This window comes from Scatophagus argus, chromosome 8, assembly GCF_020382885.2.
Source record: "Scatophagus argus isolate fScaArg1 chromosome 8, fScaArg1.pri, whole genome shotgun sequence".
Taxonomy (NCBI): Eukaryota; Metazoa; Chordata; class Actinopteri; family Scatophagidae; genus Scatophagus; species Scatophagus argus.
Window position 1 is genome coordinate 12,509,641 of NC_058500.1, and position 24,162 is coordinate 12,533,802.

General features: G+C 45.7%; 1 protein-coding gene across 4 annotated transcripts in view; it reads right to left on the reverse strand.

The window, feature by feature from the left end:
• The window catches only part of rarga (retinoic acid receptor gamma a), a 41,561-nt gene that overhangs the window by 2,747 nt on the left and 14,652 nt on the right, over positions 1–24,162 (reverse strand). For 3 of the 4 annotated variants that reach the window (XM_046397526.1, XM_046397527.1, XM_046397525.1), the window contains 6 exons: positions 3,150–3,298; positions 2,681–2,822; positions 1,409–1,572; positions 906–1,082; positions 420–624; positions 77–235 (listed from right to left, as the gene is read on the reverse strand). In XM_046397526.1, coding sequence (XP_046253482.1) covers positions 77–235; positions 420–624; positions 906–1,082; positions 1,409–1,572; positions 2,681–2,822; positions 3,150–3,298 — 996 coding nt within the window. Of the gene's footprint in view, positions 1–76; positions 236–419; positions 625–905; positions 1,083–1,408; positions 1,573–2,680; positions 2,823–3,149; positions 3,299–16,093; positions 16,672–24,162 lie in introns of those variants that run through there. The other variant, XM_046397528.1, reaches the window with a different exon arrangement.

The following is a 24,162-nucleotide window of genomic DNA, read 5'->3' on the forward strand; positions in this document are numbered from 1 at the left end:
TGTAAGCTGTGTGTGTGTGTAACTGGTTATCACATCGGTCAGAATTCGCTGTAAGAATTACTCCCTTCATACTAACCCTTAGTGCTGATGCCTCTGAGGTCGGTGATCTTCATCAGCATGCGGGGGAACATGTGAGGTTTGTTGGGGCGACGGCGGCGAGCATAGATCTTCAGAGCCTCAAGCAGAGGCTCCTGCAGCTTATCCACTTTCTGGGGCTCCTCCAGATCCATACGATCTGATGAGGAGTGCAGGAAACACATAATATTATTAACCAGAATTGTACATTTTCATAAAAAATACTGTAGAAAGTTTTATCATTGTTGGAAATAACTTTAATTATAAAAAAAATATGTAGATCTTTAACTCTGAGTTACTAATTCTATTCACAATATATATTGTGTTAGTGTATGCTGCAGTACCTCCACAGATAAGGCAGATGGCACTGAGGAGGCCGGTTTCTGTGTCGTCCATCTCCAGGGGTAGAAGCTGCCCAGCAAAGGCAAACACCAAGTCTGTGAGTGGGCCGAAGCCGGCATTGTGCATCTGAGTCCGGTTCAAAGTCAGGCCATCTGAGAAGGTCATAGTGTCCTGTTCTGGAGTGTAGCGTGTGCAGATCCTCAGCATCTGTGAGCAAACGGATGTGGAAAACTTGATAAGAATTAAGCTAAATATGATGTAAAGGTGATATGCCAAGGTTTTCCTACAGCACCAAAATATCTGTTGTGGATAAACAAGTAAACCTCAACATGAAGTGTCATGTTCTTTATATATAATTATTCTCACACGTACACTACAACTTTTCACCACCAGATGTCAGTATTCCCTCATCTGTCAGATGATGTAATTCTGAGAAAAGGATCCTGTTGTCTGAATAAGTGCAGAACACAAAGACAGTGAGTCCTCACCAGTATGTCCAGACAGGCTGACTTAAGTAGAGTAATCTGGTCAGCAATGGTGAGTGTGGTGAAACCTGGCAGCCTCTTGGCAAATTCCACAATCTTGATGATGCATTTGGTGGAGAGCTCGCTGAACTTGTCCCATAAACCCAGATCCAGCTGAACACGGTGGTCTGAACTGGAGTTCTGAACACACGCACATACAGAGAGATCAGTGTGTCGTTAGAGAAGTGTTGTGCAACCCTGTTTGCATCAAGGGCAAGCATGTCCGAGTCACATTTACATTTTACATCAATCAAGGGGAAAAAAATCCCATTTACATGTTGCATCAATCATTCGGAGGCCACACAGATGGCTTAATGGGGAACTGAATTAGTTAAACCACCACTATATTGCTAAAGCTACGGCGAATTTACGTCTTTCCATGCAATTTAGGAACACTCAATGACGACATAGCTCGTTGCCACACACAGTATGAATGAACAGTAGTGTAGGGTATACGTGTGACTTACGGTGGTGTATTTGCCCAACTGGCAAAGTGACGGGAAGGTTTCTTGGTGAGCTTTGCTGACTTTGTTGACCAACTCTTCAAGCTCTCCACTTAGCTCATAGCTCTCTGGAAGCACCACCTCCTCCTTCACATCTTTCTTCTTCTTGTTTCTGTCATTACGAACCGCTAAGTAAAGGAAAACCAGAGAACAAAGCAGTCAGAAGAGGGATTCTACATACAAAATCCTTTCCTCATGCAATTTCAGAGGTCAGCTGCAGAATGTTTCTCTTCGCTATCTGTGATCACATGTAAAAACATCCACAGCACTCATGCTCTCTGTCTTTCACCACTGTCAAGGACTTCGTGCTCACTGGTGGAAACCAGAAGTCAGTAGCAACTGAGGTTCCTCTTAACAGTATTAAGGCATTTCCTTTAGCACTGACACTAGCTATCTCTTTCTTATCAGCAGCTCTCTTCCTTGTCCATCTCTCTATCCACTTGACCGGTGCACATAAGCCAGCGCTCCACTCTTTCCCTCTGTGTCTCCTCTCCCTCCTCCTCCTCCCATACTTTCCTTCCTCTCAGGATATCCAGTAATAGCAGAGGTACAATGTGATCCCGGTCTTAACACACATCCCACACAAACATTACACCCACATGCATGTCCCACAGGCTCTCTGAAGGGCAAGAAGCTGCCGCTGACACACAAGGTCAAACCAAAGAGGGCACAAACTTCTGTCTTAGATTCAGCAAACACCATGAATCCTGATGCAATTATCTTTGTCAAAACTTAAAATGTGGTTTCAAGCTCAGTTGCGTTTATCAATGAAAGCAGTGTCTGCATAGACCAGAGGGGCGAGGTTTCGTGGTAACAGGAAGTCAGAATCATTTCGTAAAGCCACTAGTCATATGATTGGTACACTGCCCAGCCTCGCCCTGATCACCACCCCTGAGAAGCTTTTCATTCTGCTTCTCTGCTGCATAGTTGAGTCTGACTGAGCATTAAAACATCAACAAGTTCACAATGCATGAGTCAGGTTAGATGTTTAGTTTAGTGGTTAAAAAAAACTTATTTAATGGAAATAGTATTCATATCTCAAGTACTTGCAAATGTTTCCAGGGTACTCAGATATTTCATACTGTGTCTTGATTTATGTCTGAAACATTTGAAGGCACAGTCTGCAGCCATGTGTATGCCTGTGTACACATGTGTCGGTGAGTGTGAGAGAGTGAATATCCATGTTATGGAAGTGGGTCTCTCTATCTCTTGAGACTCCAGTCCTGGAGGGCTCACCTTCCTTGGACATGCCGACCTCAAAGCACTTCTGCAGCCTGCAGTACTGGCAGCGGTTGCGTGTGACCTTGTTAATCTGACAATTTTTGTCTCTGTGGCAGGTGTACACCATGTTCTTCTGGATACTGCGGCGGAAGAAACCCTGAAGCATCAGGAAGCAAGAGACAAAAGGGGAGAGGGCAAGAGAGAGAGAGAGAGAAATTGTGTTTTATAGTCAAGTCATCAAATCCAGGACGTGACATTTAACTGTTTCTCTTTCATTCTTGCTCTTCCATTATTTCTTTTTCTAACTTGGGTCCTAAATTAAAAAAAAAACAAAACATTTTTCCATTTTAACTCTTTGCATTGTTATAACCAGGCCTTTCCCTTTAGTGATTTCAGTAGCTAAGTAGCTAATCATTCTTGCAACCTAGCATTCCATAAATTCAGACAAAGCAGAGCTCAAAAAGATCTGGCAGGTTCTTCTCACCTTGCAGCCCTCACAGGAGCTGACACCATAGTGGTACCCTGAGGACTTGTCCTGGCACACAAAGCATGGCTTGTAGACACGAGGTGGGGGAGGTGGAGACGGAGAACTGGGCACCATCTCTTCTGAGCTGGTGCTCTGGGTCTCCACCGCTATGGAGAAAGGAAAAAAAAAAAAAGGACAGCAGAGCACATGAGCACATGATCTGCCATAAATCACCGTTTGACAGCTACCGTGCAGTCTGAAATGTCACATGTGCACTTGTCAATACATATAGCAGATGGAGACAGCTGAGTGTGTTTAATTGCATTCAAACATGGTCTGACGACCGACAGCGTTTCCTACATTTGATTTGCATTGCTGAGTCAATGTTATGTTCAGTTGGATAGCGTTACACCTGGAGGTGGACTGAAATACATTATCATTATTTCTCTTTTAGCTCGTCCAGGGAGGGAGGGAAAAAATTAATAAGAGAGAAAAGGGGCGGACAGAGATCGAAATACATAGAAATAATCGAATTCTAATTACCACCTTTAGAGGCACCTTTACTGTGTGACTTAGGAACCTTTAGGGATTCACGCGAACAGAAAGAAACAAAGGAAGGATGACTGTCTGACATTGGAGACAAAACTCTTTCTAACAGGAGTGCATAAGTGCACTTTGATTGACAGCTTCTATGATAAGGCCAGGTAACAGAGTGAGCTGTTGCGTAGTCAGAGCTGGCTCTTCCTCATTCCACAGACGCACGATGACATCTTGCACGCATAGAGTAGACACATGTCAAAGATGCATGCATGCAAAACCAGCATAACGCTCTGCTTCTGCCTTTCACACTGGAGCACAATTGCGACGTCAGCGCTACCTCAAGTCACATACTATCTATGGTGCGTTAAAGTTCACTATATTCTAAAGTGGGACATATCTTCTGGATGTTAAAGTGTGCAGTGTATGGACTCCATACGTCCCCTGAGAAACATAAGCTGCTGCTCACATATAGGACCAGACCCTCTGCAGACATGCTAGTCTGCTCAAACTCACAGACACACATGTTGTTCAGGGGAAGTATGGAATCCATACGCTGCACACTTGAGCATCCACTTACCCGACAGCACCTTTTTCAACTTTCACCCTTGGTTACCCTCACACTTCAACCCCCCCACTCTGCATCCCCAAACCCCCTGACACACAAACCCTATTTTTCTCTTGTTTCCTGGCCCTAAATTCCTCAGTGCAGCCCTGCCAGGTTTTAATAGAGGCCTAGGCTCGTAAGGCGGCCTATAAAGGCGGTCCCATGGCTGGACTGGAGGCCCCAGCTCGGCTGGCCGAAACTTTATTGGGACTCGGTCACCTTGGGCAGCCATTCACACCACCAGCTGTAGCTCCCAGCCCGTAAAAAAGCCAATCATAAAATAAAAAACAGGGAGGCTCTAAAATTCTAACTTTTACTGCCCCCACCCCCCCCTGCCAGCACCTTCAATGGAAAGCACAGAGGGCTAGCTTAAACTTAACCTACAACCCCCCCTCCGCCTCCTCCTCTCTCTCACACCCAAGGCTGAAGCAAAAAACCACCAGCTTGGCTTTTTACAAGAGAGGGGAGACTTCAAAAAGAAGAAAAAAGGGGGCATAAAAAAGGAATTTGATAAAAAACAGAGAAAGGGGCAGATGGGGGAAGGGGGATGAGAGGACACAGTTGCTTCTGAGGGCAAGTCTTGTTCAAGACCAAGCTGACCATTACTATCACTCCTGCTACAGCTGCTGGGACTGGCCAGCTACTGGCTCATTAATGACGGTAACAGAAATATGTCAGACATTTTCATTTGTTGCCTGCTGCTCAAACATCTGTTTTTCATATGTGTTTTTATATTTGACAATTCAGACTCCACATTCAAATTTCTCCTTTGAAAGCCTTGCTTTGCTGGAGGCAAAGATGTTTTCCATTAGTTTTAAGAGCGATCTCAAAGCCAAATGTGCAAATCAATCTAAAACCTGAAGTTTACGCCCGCTTGAATGTTTCTACAGCAGTTCACATATCTCCCTGGCCAAAATGTAACAAAGCCGCAGGGTCAGTGGGAGAGCAGAAACCCTCTGAACGTGCCATGAACCTCTGTGTTTATGCAATAATAACAGCAGCAAATGAGGCTCCAGACCAAGCGCTGACAACCTCTTAGAAAAGGACAAACCATATGTGGCGTCAAGTAACGAACACTGACTGACACCATCTAAACGGAGAAAGAAAGCGAGCCAAAGAGAGAAAGGCCCTCCTGGAGAAACCCTGGACAGCAGTGAGAGAGAAAATCCATCAGATTCCATCAACACGTTGAACCTGGTTCCTGCCAGAGAACATGACTCTTGTACCCGCCTCCCAGACTTCGCCTCATTCAGCCCGCTCCATCCAAATCCCCCACACCACTTACCCCAGGGCGCCACAGTGAGAGGGCCCATTCAGGCAGCCGCCCTGAGCCTCTTTACCCAGTCTCCTCAACTCAGCTCATCACTGTTTAGAAAACAAAGCCCTGTGAAATGAGAGGCCCTCCTTATCAGTGCTCCGAAGCCTGGGGCACCATTTGCATGACAATCCGCCGGCCGAGGCCTGTGAGTTGATGACGGACGGATGAGTTGAGAGGAGTGGGATAGGTGGGTGGCTGCTGTTGTAGGGGGAGGAGAAGAGAATAAGAGAGGCAAGATGAAGGGATAGTTGATTTACCGGTAGCCACTGTTTGTTTCCTGCTAAGTATCAGTTTACTCGCTAATCCCTTCTCTCAATGCTCTCTGTGCACAAGTGGCCCAGCTGCACTGACCAGGCCTAATCCCCCAGTCACATACACACAGATACTATTCAATGGCTACAAACTACACACACGCATACAGGAGGATAAAATTCACTAGCTACAAACTAGCAAACGGCAACCCCCACCCCTTCCACACACACACACACACACACACACATCACAGTGCTGTGCTTCAGTCCGAGTGGGTTGTGCTGTACGTTGGTCTCCACAACCTCATTAGTAGTGAAATGTAACTGCACATGACAGAAATAGCTGTTCAGCTGAAGGTTACTTCAACTAGGTCAATTACATTAAATTCTAGGTCAAGTCAGCTGGGCCACTCAAAGTCCCTTTAGGTTCAACAGAATTGATAGGAGAGAAGAGGGCGAGAGGGAGCGAACAGGAAGAGACACTATAGAAAAACAAGGAAACACTGAGGCTGCCTGCTTTTCACTCGACTGGAAAGGGGAGTGTTTCTAATGTATGTGAGCAAAGGCATGACTATGCAGCTCGTGTTTTATGTTGCAACACACTGCTTTTTTAACAGAGCAGCATATGACATTCTGGCAGGGTAACAAGTTTTCTTTCACAATAGGCCTGCAGATTTTGTCTACGTGACTTGGTGTGATTGAATCTTCTGTGGGACACTGCTGAAGAAGTCTAGTCTTGACATGTGAAAATTAATGCACAGGCCATTCCTGTGTGAGGACAGTGCATGAGTGACATATTTGTTGGTGCTCCGTGCACATCACTTACTGTATGTGTGTGCCACTTCAGACACGGGCTCTGCCAACTTTCTGTAGCCTCTATTTGATTTGCAAATGCAGGAGTGTTTGTAACAGTGCAGTACTGGCAGCTCCACTGTTCCCCATTAACATATCCTCCTGCGTGTGTGTGTTCAGTTTTTTTTTCTTTTCTGTTCATGTTAAACTGCAAGCACAGGCATGCAGGGCCTTTTGTCTCCCTCTCTAACTTCATTAAACAGCCTGCTAAAAAGCTTGCGCACTCTTGTCGAAAGCACTAAGCAGTAAAAGAGGGTGTGAGAGTTGGAGGCAGCGCGTGGGAGAGGGGCACATAGTAGGGCTCACTGTGAAAAGAGGGGTGTGTGCTGGGCAGACAGCAGTGGCAGAAGGGGAGCAGATTGAGAGAGGATGGTGAACAGTGGGCTGGAAGACTTGCTGGCACCCTCGGCGGGGCCTTTGAGGGTGCCCTGGCAGAGGCTATAGCGCCACGACATGCTCACTGAATGACCAGTGAGTATGCACCGCACCAAAAGGTTTCTGTGAAGAACTGGGCTTTGTGAAAGAGGAAAAGAAAGTACCACACCCTTGTCAGTGGTGCCAGCATGTTTCACTCTCCTCCTCTGTTTCTCTGCCCACGTCTTCCTGCCATCCCTCTGAGGCTTCTGCTACAAGGTCCCACACAGCGCTCACTTCCTTCCTCTTGTCAGTACCAGTCTTTCCGGAGGATCTCCGTCACTGCTTTTGCAGCCCCTTCGCTGCTACACCTTCTCACATGCGCTCACATTTCCCACAGGTCAAATAATACTGCTGCCCTGTTCAAGCACTGTTGCACACGGATGAGTCACCTGCAAGCTTGAAGGAGGGAGGTCTATCAAGTCTCTATTGTGTGAGTTACACAAGTGCTCACAATGTACTCCGCCTGCAACTGAGAAAGAAACTGTTTATATGGTAGAGATGTCAAAAACTGGGAGGGGGGGAGGTATGTATGTGTATGTGTGTTGAAAAGGAGGGGGGATGCTTTCATTAAAGGTGCTGAGCAGTAGCAACACCTTTCAACAGCTGTCACAAAGACTTCCAAAGACACACACATACATACACACACACACACACACACACGTGCCTGTAAAGGGGCCCTGCTAAGCCCTCTTTTAAAACAAGGTCTACGATAAAACTGCATTGCTGACCAAGGCTCAGGTTTTAGTGGTGAAAACACACCAGGCTGGCCAGGAGCAATGAGAAACCAAACATTAACACACACACACACCTCCAGGAATTTACACCCTTCTGTCAGAACCAGCAGAAAGTCATGAAACACAGAGAGAAACGGACACGTGTGCACAGATATAATCTGAGACCAGATGTATTTGTAGAGTAGAATGTTTTGATGTGTGTTCATAGCTGCCAGTGTGTGCTGATGACAAAACTCTGGACTTTTCAAAGTGACACAATACAACATGGTGTACGCACTTCACACTTCTTCATCTATAGCCCCACCAAAGAAAGTGCACAAGCACCGCAGAGCAGGGAAGGCGGCAGGTGGGATAAGCCTGTATCCTCAGGGCACATTTTAAAAAGTGGAATTACCCTTGCAGTCTGGCGGGGCTCTCAAAACACCCTTTCTTCTTTACAGCACCTCATAAAGGGCCTTTTGATATTTTCTTGATGGAGTTGGCCAAGCCAACATTTGGCAGCGTGCACACCCCCTTTTCCTGAACCACACGACCCTGTCAAAAACACACGCAAGTTGGCTTCAAACAGACAAAATTTGCCCACCAAGCTGCCTGTCCCTCATGAACCCAGCAAAAAAAGTTTCCTTCAAAAGTCCTTGTACAAACCCTGAGGAAGGAGGTATTAAAAAGAGAGGGAAAATTAAAGGAAACATAATTTCAATGAAAGGATTTTAGTCAGTAGGCCTTTACGGCTTGTGCAGGAAAAAGCAGACAGTCAAGTGCAGATCTGTGGAAAAAATGTGCCCCTCATCCCTGTGGTGAGCTCCAGCTGACTCTTCATCTGCCCACCACAAGACAGAAAGCAACACAGCTCTCCTCCAGTGACTGGAGAGTGAACCCGAACCTGGCAATCCGGCGTGAGCCTGGGCCATTGATCATGTCAAGAAGACAGGACAACTCACGGGCAGGCGAGGAAGCAGACAGAGAGCGGAGGCAGGCAGACAGGCGAGGTGAGGAAAGAAGAGAGGAGAGTCATCGAGGCAAACCCTGGGTCTTTGATCCTCAGGTTGTTTCTCGTCCTCCCAGACTTCCTCTCACCATCTGTAGCACTGGTTCTCACCTGTTTGTCTCTGGCAAGGCCACTAGCGCTCATTCAATTGCTATTGCTTCCTCCCCACAACAATAGAAACCTACAAAAGTAGAAGTAGCCCAGCAGTAGCTGCTGCCTCGCTCTGTCAGAGGAAGTGAGGGGAAAGGAGGATAACATAAACAACAACAGTAGTATTCACTCCAACTCATTGGGGAAGCACCGCAGACCCAAGCATGCAAACACAAACCTCTTATTGGATGGAACAAGCACACCCACAAGTAGTAGCACACAGTTCAATCTCACTCAACATGTAAATGTCCATGCCCAAGCATTTGCACACTCTACACTCTTTCCTTTTGCTTTTCTTCTTTGCCTAACATACACTACTGCTGCTCATTTGCTGTTTCGTGTAAGGTCATAGCCATCTATCTGACGTCTCTTCTGATTTTACTGAGTCCGAACTGCATTTACAGCTACATTTGTCCTCCGTCTGTTCACTTGAAACGACTTTAAGGTCAGCACTTTGAGTGAGACAGAAGCAGAGACAGAGACTGAGAGCAAGGCAGGCATATGAAGAGTGATAGAGAAGCCAGAAAATGACTGTGGCTTCCTGATGTCTGCATGATTTGCAGTCCATATGTACATGGTATTGCAACACTGGCATAAAGTCCCCTAAAACTGGCACAAGAACCCAGAGTCATATCAGATCTGGAAGTAACCCTGAGAAACTACTACTTTGACTAGTTCAACGGAGCAGTGATGCATATCAGAGTTTTCACTTTTGCTTGGCAACCAACCGCCAACAGGTTGCCCAACTCTGTCTCTGGGCGGAGGCTATCAGAGCACTGACAAGAAATTCAGATTGGGGCCACACAGTGATTCATTTCCTTCTCTGTCTGCCTCTCGATGGGTTGGAAGTTCCATATGAGATTAATATAGGGCATAAACGTCACATTTAGACGTGATTGTAAGAACACGTCGCAGAGAAAGTAAGCAGCGCCCATTCAATCAGTTCCCATAACGGCAGTGTACCCTGAACTCATTCAGCATTCCTGAACAAGGCATAAATCATCCCAAGCAGCCCCTAACTTCTTTGCTGGATCGCTTCCTGTCTAACTGGCTGTCTGTCTGGTCGGCTGTTTTTCTCTCAGTGTTTTCTGGCAAACGTGAGTTGCTCCAACAGTGCAGCAGGAGCTGATAAATCCAGCCTACTGACAGTATGACTAAGGCCAGTTGTCGTTCAGTCACAGGTCATGCTACAGTACAGACATGGACATACCGTGGTCTCTGTTCGTTCGTAGCCACTGGAGAGCATGTGGTTTCTGTGCGTCTATGCATGCATGCTTGTGAGTGTGTCATGTGTGTAATTGAGAATGCACTTCTAGTGTCAGATTCAGAGTAAGACATTCACTGAAACAGCAAGTGCGTTTTAATGCATGTCAGCAACCTGGAAATGTTTTTGAAGTGGCCCGATTTCTTTGTAAGCAACATTACAAATAACAGATTTAGATAGCTGCTTTTCTGAGAACCTGATTTTGCAGTCATGATCAATCTTAGCCAGGCTTATAAAACATGTTTTACACGTGTAAGTGATAAAGAGTTAACAGGTAATGCAGTGGAATGACAGGAAAGATCATTACTTTAACTGCATCTTTGTATCCAAAATGAATAAAACCAAAACCTGACTAAAACAGAAAGTAAAATAAATAAATCATTTTCCTCAGCTATATGACAGAGTAGATTATTTCTAAAATTCTGACACATAAGTAAAAGGAAAAACAGTGTGGGCTCAGAGCCTTGGTTCAAAAATATGACAGCTGCTTGGAGAAGAATCTGATAACTTACAAGCTGTGTATAAAGATTTCAAGATGTGAATACATTCTCCTGTTTCCTGCCTTAACCTGATTTCTCCAATAAAAAAAAACCTGGTTTCATGTGCGCATATAAAAATGACAAATAAAACACACACATACACACAAATGTGTCTAACGTTCTCCACTGACATTCATGTTCTCCCTTCAAGGCTCAAAGAACACAGTGACACAAGTCATCTTACATACACCTGTTCTCCCCCATCAGTGCTCACACAGACAAAACATACACACAAACAAATGCAAGTATATACAAATGAGCTCATGCACCACTTCCAAAATAGTGGTCATGGCAGTTGCACACACTCACTTTGGCAGAATTTGACTAATGTCCAGGTGAAAACAGCACCAATCGGCTTCCCTCCCCCCTTCGCTCCCTCAGCCACCTCCTGTCCATCACTCGCCACCCCTGAGCCCAGATAATAGCTATACTACACCAGCCGCCCACCGCTCCCTGCCAAACACCGTCTGCTGCGTAAACACAGCCCATTCACACACACACACACACAGATGGAGGACAGTCGGGCTCGTCTGGGTTTCTACTCCGAGCTTGGCTGTCCGATCCCTCCGCTTCTCACAACAGTGAGGCCCTAGCAACGCTCGAGCCAAGCCGTCAGTCAATAACATGGTGGTAGCAGAACTGCTCTCTTCACATTCAGCTCACACATGGCTTCGAGCTGACATACACGCACGCCTATATACACTATATACACAAATAGATGTGTAACAGTACATTGCGTGCTGACCAGTGAAATAAATTCTCACAGGAGCATGCACGAGTACAGCACGCACGCACAAACACACACTTGCACACACACTGCCTGCCAATGGCCCACGCCTTTGTACAAGCGAATATGTGCCTGGCAGGCAAAGAGCTGTTCTCAGTAAACATCTACAATAGCAGCAGCCAGACACGGGTGTTAGGGTGGGCAGCAACAATACCTCCGTGACCAGCAAACTATTGTGAAACAACTTACGAAAGTTCACATTTTATACTCAGCTGCTGATACAAAGGGGCAAACTGTTGGCCCAGTTGCCTCATAACAGCCTGTTCTGTCATGTTGTGTTCCACAAAATTTCCTTGTAATATTTCAGCGTAAGTACTCTTGTGAAATACTGAAAAACAATTTCACTGAGATGAACAAGAAAAGAGAAAACAGAGAGTCCAAGCATACTGATTCAGGCTCCACATGGTGGTTGATGAGTTTTATTTACAGTGGTGTGACTGACGCTGCTGAGGGACCATGAACTGCCATTAGAGCAGAGCTGGATTCCAACACGGGCCTGTGGAATCCAGCCTGGCACATTGTCCGTCTCTGGATTTGACACAGCAGTCTGGCTTCCCAACGCCAGCTTAACGGGCACCATGCACACACCACGTATGATGACATATAGGAGTTCACATACAGACTCCACACACCAAAACACAGGCTGACACTCAAATTTACGCAGACGTAAAACCACACATGAAAGGGGGCTTGTGGAGGAAAAAAAATACAGAAAACTTAAGCAACTGCAGGGATTGAATCTGTTTATTTATAGGTACCACTGCCTATTAATGGTCTCGGCTATTACAGAAGGGCTGAGAGGGATCTGTTAGCAAGGTGGTGGTGTGACACTGCAATGCAAGTAGTCCTGATACTGAGAGTGGCCTCACGCTATAAAAATGTTTTCCATGTTGTAATGTAACATAACGCAGTAAATGTGAGTTAACTATTATACAGAGAGAATTAAATTCTAATATCATTAACAAAATCATTTAGATTCAATTTATAGGCTTTGTGCAGCTGCGGGAGCTGCTTCTGCAAGATAGAGTATTACTAAGACGTACATGTAAGTCTGGTCATACAGCCATTCACTAACACACACATACACACAGGTACATACAAACACTTACACTTCAGACACATAGGAAGGCAACTTTCCCCGGCTTACTGACACCGCACTGTCTAGCTGCTGGCTACTCTTTACAGTATAATTAGGTATTACGGAATTAGCTGAAAACTTTTTCATTCCGTAATTAGGAGTTACGGAATGAAAAACTTTACTCTCATGCGTCACTGTGTGTACTTTTCATTTTGTACTTAACTCATTTAGTTGTGCTGCTGTAACTGTTATTGGAGACAAGTGAAGGTTATTCCATCGAGCATATCATTTACTGCTATGACCTTGGAGACTACTTTAGCCCTTTTAACCTCAACACATACATCCGATATTATCTTGAAAGGATCAACAAGGTTTATGTATATATAACAGCCCTGACAAGTCCTCATTAGAAGTGCAACCATGGTTTTAGAAGTCTCCTTCACCCCCCACCCCCCGCCAACCAAATACCACTATCTATTCCCAGTCCTGCCCCCTCAGGCATTCTAATCTTTTAATTGAATCTTTTGTAATTATAATGAAATAACTGCGGACTTCCATCAGGGAGAAAATGATCGGGGCCAGAATGTGCCAGCGGTCACAGGAAGCTCTTATTTCTCTGCCACTGCTGCCAAGATATACCCCCATTTCAATTAGCACCTCAATTCACATTCGAACAGCACATTAAGGGAAAACAAAGAGGTGTGTGTGACGGTGTCTGTGTACGTGTACGTGAGAGAGATTGCGCACACGTGGTGATGGATTACTCCAGCGATCTGTTACTGCCGTGTCTCCCTCTTGTATTTATCGCATGCAAGCATCACAATTAATATCCAAACAGTGTTCAAAAGGATCGACCTACGAGTATGTTTAGGTGAGGCAAACACACTTCCCCCTTCTTCTGACCCTGGAAAACTGCTAAGCGTAATTGCCTCATTCTTCTACGCAAATGAACATTGACAGAGTGGGGATTGGTCTGCACAGGCTCTCTCTCAAATGGCTTCCCCGGCAGTTGACTAATTCAGTTCCCATTGACGTATGACTAAATCTGTGTCCATTATCCTTACGCGCAGGGCAGCTCAGATGTAGTACCAGCTCCGTGGTAGAAGGCACTTAAGGGCATTACACAAGCTGAGCTGGTTGAAAGGGGCTCCTTTTCAGCTAGTTGACAAGGCCACCACACATGGTGCTGATCTGACATTGGCCAGGCCGTAGCCTCTGACTAACCTCTGACATTGAGGTCTCCTACTGGTGAACAAAAAAACAGGAAAACTGACCACACACTTTTAAGTCCACTGACTGTCCTGGGCTAATGGCCAACAACAGTGACACTTATCACCACAGGAGATTTACTGCCAGGACAATGGGCTATGCTCATTTTGTGTCAGATTTAGAGAGACAAATCTATTTTATTGTATCTTTCACAGATTTTCAAAGAAATACTGCTGATTTTTGATGTTTTTATGAAATTCACCTCAAAGCACACTTTGCCATTTTTCCCCTCCACTGAGCTCTTTTCACAAACAGACAAACACACAGTGTGACCACAGTAATTCATTGTGTCATGCCAGGGCCAGGTGACTCTCTTTACAAACCCGGTGGTTATTTTGGTGTGCTTGTGTGAGCGTGACATTAGGAGCCAGACAGGTCCCTCTGTTGTGCAGCTGGGCCGGCTTAATGAGATATCAGACTCAAACATCAATTCATCAGCCTCATTGATGAGGACAATGAGGGGCAACTGCTTCAGTAAAGAGAGGCATTATGGCTCCTCATGTGGGGATAGGGCAGCCTTGTTTACAAAGGTTATTGAGCACAGAGGGCTTGAAACAGTATACCACACCAGCCTCCCCTTTGCTCCGCTCTGCTAGACTCAGTTCCCTTACCCTCGGGGCAGCTTCTCCAGACTTTTTAATCTCTTTGATTTTGTGGAACAAAGATCCAAAAGAAAAATGTACTTCTGGAATCTGGAGGCCTAATTTATGTGAGCATGTGTGTAAATTGGTTAAAAGGAGAGGCCACCGAGGCCTGATTGATTAAATAAACAAATCTCATCTTGTTATCATCAGGGCTGCCCTAGCTAAGCAGAGCAGGCTGGGCTGGCTGGAGTCCCCCCTGGCCTCGGCCTCCACTGACAGGGCATCTGTCTTCATTAAAGTTCAGCCAGTGTGCATGACAGCCACTGAAACGCTGGTGTCTTCACGATTAATGAAGACAGATGACCCCCCCCCCAACAAACCCTCCACACCCTCCGCCCAAGAGGCATTAAAAAGGAACAAAAAGCAGGAGGATGAACAAACAGAACAAAAAATTCAAAAAGCCTCCCAAAAACAGGAATACAGTTAAGTTGTTTATCCCACTGCTGTGTATTCTTGGTTGTTTTTCCACTGTCATATCAGGCTTGGCTCCCTCCACATTTCTTCCACCACACTGTGCAATATACACCCCCCCTCCCAAACTCCTTTTCCACTCTCACACGCTCTCTCACAGCAGTAGTGGCCCCCTGGAAGTATATGGAAATGGACCTCAGTTTTGTCTGACCAGAGACAGGCCTGTTGTTAGAGTCAGAGCCTTGTCTGAAGTCAGAGATGGAAGGAGGGAGAGGAAAAATGAGCCTGACAGAGGAAAAGGAGAGAAAAGAAAACTGGCCAGAATATCCCTCAGCTTTTCAAAGACTGTGAATGCATTCCACATTTCTAATTTATTCATCCATTTCTCCATTAAATAATTAATCTACTTATTAATTCATGGCTGCTTGGCCCGAGAGGAATATCATTATCCATGTCGTATCCAGAAGCGTAAACAAATCTCCAAACTACGAGGACTGCGGCAGGCTACACAGAACTTTTAACATCTGCAATATTTAACAGGCCACATTTGTGGAAAACCTTTCATGAGAAATAAATCAGAAATGAAACTTAGAGTGTCAAAGCCGTACTGTGACTAGAAGATGAACTCAAAACGATGACAGGGTTTGCTCTTCCTGTCACTCACAAACTCTTTTCCCCTTATATTCACAGCTTTGTTTTTAGTACACAGCACCCAGCAAGGGCAAACCTCAGGTGGCTCACATTGTCACTGAAACTTGACTCCATGGACACAGACTCACAACACAGACATGGACACACACACAGTGCATATAATATCATAGCAGAGAGTTTCCTTCAGATGGCTGAGCAGCTCAAACTGGCTGTGGGCTGTGGAGGGAGGGGAGGAGGAAAGGGGGAGAAAAGAAGAGAGCAGACTGTCTGTCCCAGTCTTTTCCTGTGCTGCTCTGCAGCCCCTGACAGCAGCCCCCTTGGCCGAACCCTGAGGGGTAAGCAAGCCAGGAATAAGAGAATGAGAGGGAGAAAGAGAGTGTGTGTGTGTGTGTGTGTGAGAGAGAGAGAGAGAGACAGAAAAAAATGGTTGTGTCATACAAGAAACCCAAACAGGATGCCACTTACATTGAACGCTGGCACTGCCTGTCCAAGCGAAGGGGTCCAGCCCCGCAAAGAAGGGGCTCGCCTTCCGCAGCATGCACGCACCACGACTGGTGACATCATAGAGCTGGCGGGAGCCCATTCCCAGAGCCTCCATACAGTCGAACATGGCAAACCCCCCCCCACCCGCAGGAGAAATCACTACGAGCCCTCAGTGCTGCCTGCGTCCTGCCCTGCTTCCACCGCTCACGTCACTCACTGAGGCAGTGACAACAACAAATTGCAGCAACAGCTAGCTGGATCTGCTGCCTTCCCTTCCCTCCCTTCACTTTATCTCTTGCTGCCACTCTCTCTCTGCTGTCTTTCCTGCCAATGCTGGAGTTTCCCTCTTTCCCTCTCAGCTGGAATGCAGATCTGGTTCCTGCCTGGCTGAGCTGGGCTGAGCTAAGCGTGACTCTGACTCTCTTCTCTCCCCCTGCCCTTGGGTGAGCTGCTCCCTGTCTGCTGTAACAGACCTAAATAACAGCCTCTCACAGCTCTCGCTGAGCCCCAGACACGGCGGAGTGAACCAACTGCCTCGGCATGACGCTCTGAGAGGGGGTGGAGACTGAGAGAGAGAGAATGCTTAAGAGGGAGGGATAGAGAGAGAGAGAGAGGGACCCATGAGGAGGGGTGGGGGGGAAAGGGGGCCGTCCAACACTAGAGGAAGAACTGATGACAAAACTCTATTCCCATTCTTTTCCTTTTTTTGTTGTCTGTGTTGCTTTTGTGTTTCATATTTCAGAATGCAAACAAACACATCCCCCCGCCCTCTTTTCGTGTCCCATTCAGATCTGGTCCCTGTCTCTGTCTGTCTTTACATCGCACCTCCCCCCAATTCCCCTGCAGTAAATATGAGCCCCTTCCCCTCTCTGAGCCCCCGTCTCTAATCATAACCATATTAAAGTCCAGCCACTGCCCGGGTGAGAGAGAGACAGAGAGAGAGAGTGTGTGTGTGTGAGAAAGACAGCAAAAGAGGGAGAGAGAAAGAACACTGTGCTGTGGTTGAACCCAGAAACCAGATGCCAGGGTAAATCCCCCCCTCCTCTGCCTGTTTGAGGGAACAGAGGATGGGCAATTCTTTCTGTCTCTCCCTGTGGAAGTGCTTTAACAGTGATGAATGAGGGCTGCCTTGCTCAATCCCCGCCGTGCATTTACACAGACAGATACTCCCAATATACAAACACACCATGTGTTGGACACACTTCTCACAGGTTCACTTGACCTTGTTTGTGATTCATCTCCGAGCAACCGCTGCAAAGAAACAGAGAAAGGCGAGGATGCAGATGTGACCTGGTTGTGCAAGAAGATTAATTTTAATGTATCAAAGCCACCTTAAGATAACATTGAGACTCACTCCTTCCACATTTAGCCTCCTTTAACACAGGCTCTTCTGTGTTCTGCTAAAACAATTCAATTTAAAACATGGCAGTGCCCTCACAGTGACGGTAAATCAAAGGAAGTCAATAGGTGGTCTGTGGTCGATATAAAAGCCTGTCACTGGTCCTAACTGTTGCTCAGCAGATGAATAGACTCTGGCTGGGCTAAAGCAAACAGCCTGATACAATGGGAGATATATGATAATAGAATGGCTTTAGTCTGTGTGTCCCGCACATTCATCTCCCCCCTGTCAGACCAGTACAAGTGGTACAGCCCAGCAGGCAAAAAAGACAACATTTCCTGTCAATCTGTGCTGCTGGCTACACTCTCCATAAACACACAGTGCCCTCCCTCCTCCCTCCCTCCCTCCCCCTCCTCCTCATCTGTCTAACACTTCACTCTTTTTCCTGTCTCATGAAAGAAACCATGCTTTCACATTTCGGCCCATTTTGAATGATTTTGATTAAAATGTTTATTGACCTAAAAAGCTTTTCCTTCAGTTGAGGTCTTCTTGTTTATTTTCTCATGCAAGTCATACACACATGTGGACTCATGCTCCTCAAACGCACGCAGACACACACACACACTCACTCACACAAACAGACAGACACACACACACACACACACACACACACACACACACATTTAACAGCTCTTTTGTAGCATCAAACAGTGAACAACATGTGTAGTTTTTATGTGTTTCTTCATACAACCGTCGGGTCATAAAAGAGGAAACTTTATGACAGAAAGTGCAGAACAGTGGGGTTGGATAACAAGTTATTAACTGTCAAAGATGCCCCTTCTAACAGCTTGTTGTTAAAAATGACTCTTTTTCTGAATCCCTACCCATTTACACAATAATTCAGAGAAAATAAAAATCTGATCTGGATGCATTTCAGATTAAATCATCACCGCCCCGAGTCACATTTTTGCGATCCACAAGCATTCTTCTCACACTCGTCTTTCGTCTCCTTCCTGTCTTTTTTTTTTTTTTCTAGCTGCTAGTTTCATACAGCATCCTGGAAACTATAAACGGGCTAATCCCCTGGTGTTCAAATGTTCTATGTAACATCAGCGCTGATTGCCAGGGCTGCTCTCTGGAACCGGTGAGCTGCAACACCACTGATTTATAATATCATGTACTTACACTTGAAACTCCTTTGTTTTTGGAGATTTATGGACCCTATCCGACTCTCTCCTGGTTTTGACATTTCGCTTCACTGTATGTTTGAGACTATAATTCAGACCACTAACCCCAGGTTTTGCACTTATTGGCACACAGCACCGTGAGCTGTGAGTCTTCCAGCGCTTCAGAGGGTTTGCGGAGTGAGTTTAGACATCTAATCTACACATACTCCATACTGCTGTTGACCCAGGCCGTTCCCTGCCTCCCCTCCCTCCTCCCCTTCCTTCCCCAGCCAGAGAGGTTGAACTCTAGAAGAAACCCCCACTGGGCCACTAACTTTCCCCCCAAACTTATCCTGCCCTCCCTCCTGCTCTCCCTCACTCTCTGGCTCACAAGTCTCTCCATCGTTCTCCTTAATTCCCCCCCTCCCACCCCCTCTGTTTCTGCAAATACTCTCCCCATTTCATCAAGTTCCCTATGGCCATTTTTTTCCTGACTGCATGATTTGTTTTAGTTGACAAAGTTCTCTGCTTTTGTTTCTCGTGCTGGAAATATTTCATTTTCATTGGCTGCCGACTCACTGGTCATTTTGAGCAACTGCTGCTTTAAGTCATGTTTAATTGCACTAATTAGACCAGATTTTTACACATAATAAATAATAAATAAATACAGAATATTTAAAAGTTTTGATTAAGACTTTGTATTTGTGACCATTTGTCTCTTCCATGCAGTAGAAACGGAAGCTCCGTCAGCCAGTCTGCTTATAGCTCCACGTGGGCCAGAGCCCAAGAAAATCAGGCTTTACTACAATCTGACACTCTGATGCCGATTACAGATAAGACGTATACAACACATTGTTGCCACTTCCTCTGTATACAGTCATTCAGGTTCCAGACAAGCAGTCAACAGCACAGTGGTGTGTGAGGCAATAAAGACAGCTTGTTTTTAAATGCCAGTGCGCTAAACGCAGCATGGTGATTTTGAAAGGAATGTAGAGCTTTTCCATTGCTGATGTGAACATGTGTGCAGTGTGTGGACGTGCTAAAACAGATTGCCGGTGATGATAGAGACACTGAACACCAGTTCAGAGCGCCCGCCCACTCCAAAACACACACAGAGATCCTGTACAGGTCATTTTTTAGCTTAACAAAGGAGCTTCCAAACAAGATCCAAGTACCTGAAAAGGTTTTCTCTCCTTATCCTGCATGAATTCATTAAATAAAAATAAAATCTGTGAAAAATGAATGTGTGTTGTTTTATCCGTCACTGAAAACAGAGCGCAATCCTAGCATTCTTCCTCATCGCATCCATCAACTGCTCCACCAGCCGCAGGTTTTACACATGTTCAGCTCCGACAGGACATGTAATCTTATCCACTCATCTACCTCACGCTCTCACAATATATCTCTGGAAGATATCCCGTGTGTCACCGAGGAGGAGAGAAGGGGAAAGTGACTTGCGCATGACTTGTGAGTGTGGCCGTTTCTCAACGGCAGCCATGTTGGCCTCTGTTCACATGCTTGTTTCACCAAAGGCCTAACAGAGACACTTTTCAGAGCCCTATCAGTCTTGGCCATCTCTCAGCAAAGTGTTTTTCGCTCTCTCTCCTTTTCTCTGACTCTATCTGCACTGTCATGACATTTTACTACCCGTGTTCTGTGGGAAAAAAAGAAAGATCTTTCAGTTGTGTGGCCAAAAATACCCCCCCCCCCCAACTCCCCCCGGTCATGTTCTCATAAGCCCGCCCTGTGCATGTGTGCCCTCCCAGGCCTTCGAACAGTTCATCCCTCCTTTCTCGCCATTGCGCGTTCTTCATCTTGCACGTGCCCACAAAGGCCCATCTGAAAACAGACCCCTCCTATTTTTAATAGTAGCCTCTTTATCTTCATCTGTCATCGTGTCAGAGCTGCAGTACACTCTGTGGCCTCTCCCTTACCAGCAACCTTTGCTGACTCTTCACACATGCAGGCATGCAAGCACAAGCAAGCGTGCACACATACACACACACACACACACAAACTCCTCATACACAAAACCACTCAAAGTTTCAGCAAGTTTCCAGCACTTAAGGCAAATTTGGCTCCAACTTGCAAAAAGGGATAACAAGAGGAAATCCAAGGTGAAGTCTGAGCAGAAAAAGAGAAAGAGGAGGGAGAGAAAAGAGCAAGGGAACGCAGGAGTGCATAAGCCAACAGGGTTTAGGTGGATATCATCGTAGGAGCAGATATTCCACTCATTTTCACAAAAACTCCTTAAGTGAAGTGGCTACACTGACTGGAAAAACAAAGCGGGTCTTTCTGTCCATTTTCCCTCTCATCTATTGAATTGTGGCCAGCAGGGGTTGTAAAATGTAAAGGAGCAATGTGAGGGGAATCGATTTCCAAAAAACAGAGGAGCGCCTCGGAGAGCTGTCATCTTGAGGCTAGTGGTCGCCTAGGGAGATGAAAGCACGGATGTCAGAAGATGCAGAACTGTTTAGAAAAGTAGAGGAGGCTCCAGTCGCACTGATAGATCAAGGACACGGCCACATGCTGTCATCACACACAAGTGCGCACAAATGGTCCAGTCCTGGCATTGCTGATTTACCATGTAGCTCATGGTCACAGGAGGAGAGGTGCTGGTGGGCAGATGGCTCTATCACGGTGCTTTTCTCTGGTTAACTTTTGACACTCATGACGGTGATTATCATGGTCAAAACATGGTAACACTTATTTGGTGTAATAATCAAAGGTACTATCTTTAACATGATCAGAAAATTCAAAACTGTTGCAATATAGAGATTAGAGGACACAGGAGGAGAAGACAAATAGAGATAATAGTTTTGTCTTTTTGTGTCTGTAGGGAAGCTTGTGGCTGAAAGGAAGTGAGGGGCAGCGGGGTTGAGCTCATCATTTTCATATCCATACACAGCACCCTTTCTCTTTCGGCTCCCTCCCTTCACTCAAATATACAGTATGCCCACATAATCACACACATATGCACCCAGACAAATCAAGACCTTCACAGTCGGCCACGTACCTGCCTGCCTCCATCTCAGCTGGGCTGAAACCCAGCACTTAAACCTTAAGGAAAATAAACAAAGTGGTACAATGCGCTGTTTGTGCTCTGCTTTGCATCCAGTGGAGAAGGTTTCACTCTGCTAGCCGACATCCTTCCCTGCTGTCCCTCTCCTCCATTTAAAGGTTCGCTTTTACATTCCCTCTCATACCACATTTCCCACCAAAATGGCTCCTTTATGCAACTCCCTGAGCTCCCTAAGCCAACATGACCTCCGTGTGTGTGTGTGTGTTTAAGAATGCAATGAGTGTTTTTAATTATGTCACTCTGCATGAGGATTTTTCTGCTGGAACATTTTTGTCCTTTTCACAGTCTGTCTGATTTAATGGTTTGTATGTGCAAACATGCATGCCTGAGTGTGCACACACACCAATGCTCGTCTGCCAGTATGCTCATGTTTGTACATGTGTGTGTGTGTGTGTGTGTCTATGTATGCATTTGTGTGTGGCATATAAACTTTACATAAACAGCACAACATTTCACCTTGTCTCCACCAGGGGCACAACCGAGAAGACTGAGGCAGCTTTTACACAAGTTTCAACACGCTACTCATTCCATTCTATTAATACAATGCTTTGACTTCATCCCGTTGTGATGTGGCCGAAAACACTCACAACTGTGCCTCTTATGAGTTTTCTGTGTACATCACTCAACGTAAAGCTGAAAATTATGGTCTGAGTGGAAAGTCCGAGCTCAGCAGAGGACTTCAGATTGTGGTCTGGGCCATGTGGGCTGAAGGAAATGACCTACTAGCTTTTCAAAACATCCCTATGGCTGGCTTTGGGGCCGGGCTCCGGCCCTGATTGGTGAAAGCTTAGAGAGGTGTTTCAGGGCTCAGTGGCGATGTTATCACATAGTAAGTGGCCTTAATGGGCTTCCAACTGTTTGTTTGAAGGGCTCCTATAATGACAGGGATCAACTGATAACGACCTCCGCTACACACTGCACAGACAGCCGTCAGACCCTCTCATGGATGAACAACCTTTGCTCATTTATAAAGATATGCATGGTAAGGACAGGAGACTTGCAGCATGCCCACAGGGGCAGTGAACCTCATTCACACATGGTTCAAACATTTAAATGAAGCGCTAAGGTTTTTTGGGTCCACTTCCTCCACGAATGCATTAAGAATGAAGAAAAGCCTACTGTCTCTGCATGTGCAAACACAGTTCGCCTACACCATCTCTGCCCTCTCCTGTCTCTTCCCACCTCCGTGCAAAACAGGTATTTCTAAAGACACACTGGTGCCAAAACAGAGCGCCGCCATGGGAGGTGCTCCGACCTGTCGGCACAGCACACACACCCAACAAAGGTAGGTGTCACTCTGGCTATCTTTATAACAACAATTATGCATGCAGCTCTGAAGCTGGGCGAGAATGCAACGCTATTCACTGCACACTCAAACACATGCAGAAATATCTGCAGTATTAGTCTCTTTATGTGGAAGGTTTTTTTTTTCAGTCTGGCTCACAGACATCCCTGACAACAATGAACAGGCCTGTTAAGCCAACTCCTGCAGAAGAAGTAGAAGGAGAAAAAAACAGGGCCTGGGGAATGTCCAAACCAAGGCCTTTTGTCTTCCCCGCTAACGTTTAAGAGAGCGAGGAATGAGACGGCTGTCAGTAAAATGACTTGTAACATTCCTAGTCAAGGGATACACCAAAGAGAGGTCTTAAAAGCCGATACTAACAGCTGACAGTTTTCCATCCACCGGCCAAAAGTTAAATGGACACTCAGATGTATTTTTTGCATGAGCTTTAGCACAGATAAGCTGTAGACACATCCGACTGCTTTAAAACTCAATTAACCTTTTAATCAATCTACACAAAATGAATGAACAACAAGACCGTGACTGATTGTTTAAGTGTTGTATCAAGTGGTACCAGCTTCTCAAATGAGAGGAGTTTCTGAGGACATTACATGGACGCTGGGATTATTTTTCACTTTTTCCTTTCCAACAATTTATCGCTTAACCAAGATAAATTATGGACAGATTGCAAGTCTAATTTATATGGCACAATGTATTTACTTATTTTAAAAAAGTCATATACAGTTGAATTTGTTGCTGAAAAAAAAACATAATAATGTTGATGCTAATGTTCACAGTAAATAAAATTGAACCAAAACAGACACTGATTTTTAAAGCTGATATCAGCTAAAATGAGAGGCAACAAAAGTTAATCTCCACACACAAGGCCGAGTCGAAGCTAATTGCCACTATGATCCCGACTTAAACTTTGACCCCAGCCTTGTTTAAGCTGCGACACAAAGCTCAAACCGAATACCTGCAGTCCTTAACCCTTGCGAACGATACTACTGCCAGCGTGGATGTGTCCGTACAAGCAGTCATGTATGAACCTCCAGTGCATGTGGTTGCCTGCGTCTGTTTGTGCTTCAATACTTGTTTTTGCTTTAACTCATGCCAGCGTAAAAAAACCCCAAAAAGAATCCATCTGTCAGTGCTGTGGGATTTCATTCTGCATCGGGGGTA